The sequence below is a fragment of the Chlorella variabilis genome (assembly GCF_000147415.1).
Source record: "Chlorella variabilis unplaced genomic scaffold CHLNCscaffold_19, whole genome shotgun sequence".
Classification (NCBI taxonomy): Eukaryota; Viridiplantae; Chlorophyta; class Trebouxiophyceae; order Chlorellales; family Chlorellaceae; genus Chlorella; species Chlorella variabilis.
In genome coordinates, this window is record NW_005435069.1 from 1 (window position 1) to 2,929 (window position 2,929).

At 68.2% G+C, this 2,929-nt stretch overlaps 1 protein-coding gene across 1 annotated transcript in view; it reads right to left on the reverse strand.

Moving 5' to 3' along the window:
* Positions 1-678: 678 nt before the first annotated feature.
* Positions 679-2,929, reverse strand: part of CHLNCDRAFT_32300 (hypothetical protein) — a gene marked incomplete at its 5' end in the record, with an annotated part of 5,196 nt that continues 2,945 nt past the window's right edge. Inside the window, 7 exons of the mRNA XM_005845066.1 lie at positions 679-1,001; positions 1,167-1,238; positions 1,404-1,501; positions 1,752-1,820; positions 2,075-2,155; positions 2,484-2,543; positions 2,764-2,911. Of these exons, the coding sequence (XP_005845128.1) occupies positions 957-1,001; positions 1,167-1,238; positions 1,404-1,501; positions 1,752-1,820; positions 2,075-2,155; positions 2,484-2,543; positions 2,764-2,911 (573 nt within the window). The 3' untranslated portion in view covers positions 679-956. The remainder of the gene's footprint in view (positions 1,002-1,166; positions 1,239-1,403; positions 1,502-1,751; positions 1,821-2,074; positions 2,156-2,483; positions 2,544-2,763; positions 2,912-2,929) is intronic.

Genomic DNA, 2,929 nt, shown 5'->3' on the forward strand with positions numbered 1-2,929 from the left:
GGCCAGCGAGCGGAACAGGCAGCGCCCGTCGCCAGCGATGCGCAGCAGCCCAAACTGCGGTTCTTGCTCATCACTGCTGCTGCTGCTGCTGCTGCTGCTGCTGCTGCTGCTGCTGGCAGCCGCTCTGCACTGTGCGTGTAGCAGGGGGAAGTTGGCTGGAGCGGCTGCCACCGCGGCCGCGCACAGGCCGGCTGCCAGCCCTGCGGCGCGCAGCAGGGTCCTGCTCTGCGGCGCATGTGCTGGTGAAATGCCTGCGCAAGGACGGGGGGAAGATCACTGAGAGGGCCATGACATGCAGCGAGGCAGGCGTCCGCTGCCTGTGCCGAGGGGAGCCGCCGCCCCGCCGCCAACTGCAGGCGTCGACGAGAAGGTGCAGCTGCTGCCCTGCCAGTCACCTGTTTGCGATGCCACCAAAATGCAGCGCGCCGCGGCACGCAGAGACACTCCCCACGCGCGATGGCAGCGGGGTTGCGGCTGGAGCATCGCCCGCGCGCTGCTCAAGAGCGTGTTGATAATTACAGCGCGAGGAGAAGTGCAAAGGAATCGTTCAGAGTGAACTGTGGCGGCCATCATGCTGCGCTGTGCTGTGTCGCCGCATGCCGGCCTGGGCCTGGGCCTGGGCCGCTGGGCAGCAAGAGAAAGCAACCCATTGTTCCTGATATGCAACTCTCAGGAGATGCATCGTCAACCTTTCAAGTGTTTTCCTACATGGTGACTGCTAGCCGCCGGCAGAGCAGCCACAGCAGCAGGATGCACCCACCGAGAGACGGGTGCGGGTGTGCAACAGGATGGAGCAGGAAGATGCGGACGAAAACGAGGGAGGCACAGCAGCAATAGCAAAGCAACCGAACCGAACAAAGCTGCGGAGAGAAGGGGGAGACAGGGGCCCGTGCTACAAGACTGCAAAACGAGCGTGCATGCGCAGGGCTGCCGGCACCACGCCAGCTCCTCCTCCCTCAATCCCAGTACTTGATCAGGCCGTCCCAGGAGCAGGTGGCCACCTGCAGGGCGGGCAAGGCAAGCAAGAGGTGTCACCATACCCGGGCTGCGGGGCATGGCGATGCCAGCGCTGCCCCAGCCCACAACAAGGAAGCAGCCCGGTGCCACATGCGAGCACGGCAGGCAGCCCCAGGCGGCCTGCCTGCACGTCCCCCCCTGCAGCGCACCTTGCTCGTCTCCAGCGGGTGCCACTCGCATCCAATCAGCACCTGGTCGTGGCACCGCATGCTGCGCACAATCTGCAGCAGGGGCGCAAGCGGGGAGACGCAAGGAGGGGATGCGTCAAGAGCCGGCGAGCAGGCTGGAGAAGCGCAAGGAATGCATTTCCCCCTTGCTCTCCCCAACGCTGCCAGCGGGCCCTCTGCACAAGGACCGGCTGCCCATGTGCCCCGACGGCCGCCCACCTTGGTCGTCTTCCAGTCCCACACAAACAGCTTGCCCTCGCCGTCGCCGCTCATGATGAAGCGGGAGTCCCAGCTGAACGCCACCTGGCACGCATAGCCTGCACGCCGCGCCACCACACCCAGCCCCGGTCGACAGCTCAGCCATGCAGTGGGCTGGGGATGGGAAGCACAGGGGCCAGGCGGCTGCCCACGCTGCCGCGGCGCAGCAGGCAGCCCTCCATATGTGCAGCGCTGCCCGCAAGGGCCCCCGCCCACGCCGCGGCACAGCACGCATGCACAGGCCAATGCTTGGCAGCGGGGGCGAGGCCACTCGGCGCGGGCGAGGAGCATGCTGGGACCAGCACCCACCCGCCACCAGGTGCCCCTTGAACGTCTTCTTCTTGTTCGGCTTCAGCCGGTCGGCGCTGTAAGTCACGACTGCGAGGCAGGGCAGCAGGGGAGAGGAGGGGCGGGCGGGCACGCGCTCAGCCCAGGCTCGGCAACGGTTCCAGAGGCAAGGCCCAGGCTGGGGGCAGCTCCGGGCGGGGCACGCAGGACAGATTTGTGCAGCGCCACCCCGGCGCGCCCTGGCCGGAGCGTGGATCACCGCACAGCGGCGACAAAACACGTGGCAGCCCCCCTCCCTCAGCCCCGCCCCCTTTCCCCGCTGCGGGGCCCTGCCGCCCGCTCACTCTGGTTGTCCATCGACTGGCCCACCCACCACTTGTCGTTGGGTGAGGTGCAGGCATAGGAGATGGCATGCATGGAGGGGTCTGCAGGCAGCGGCAGGCAGGGGCAGGCGGGCAGCCCAGTGACGTCATGGGCAAACCGGCAGCAGGCCCGCGGGCGGCGGCGCAGCGGTGTCCCGCTCAACCCTAAAAAAAAACCACCCTGGTGCCGGCCACCGCGAGCACCCACACAGCCGGCCTCCTGAAAGGCTGCATCACCAGCCCAGGGTCGCGACCGCGCCGACCCACTCCACCCCCGCAGCCGCCTGCGAGGCGCCCGACCCCGCCCTGCGCTGCGCCAGCGTGGCAGCCAGCCACCCCCTCCCCGGCAGCCAGCACCACCACCGCCGCCACCTCCACCGCACGCACGCACCCGCAATGTACTTGGCCTGCGCCTGGATGCCATACTCCCACATGCGGATGGTCTTGTCGTCTGCGGGGCGGGGAAGAAAGTGCGGCGGACAGGGCGGGGCGTGGGGTGAGGGGCCGCCACGGACCGCCACGTCGGTGCCCGGGCCGGCGCCGTGGCATGCTGCGGGTCATTCGCCTGCCTGCCTGCCCTCCCGCCGCCCCCACCGCCACAACCACAAACCGCCGCCACCATCACCACCAGCACCGCACACACACACACCACACACACGCCAGGGACGTACCCGAGGTCGACACAAAGCGTCGGTTCTGGTCGATGAACGTGACGGTGTTGACGGCGGCCAGGTGGTAGTCGTAGCTCTGCACCATGTCCCCTGTGTTGAGGTCCCACTGCTGGATCTTCTTGTCCTGGGTGCCCGCCATCACAATGTGCTGCGGGGGGCGCGGGCG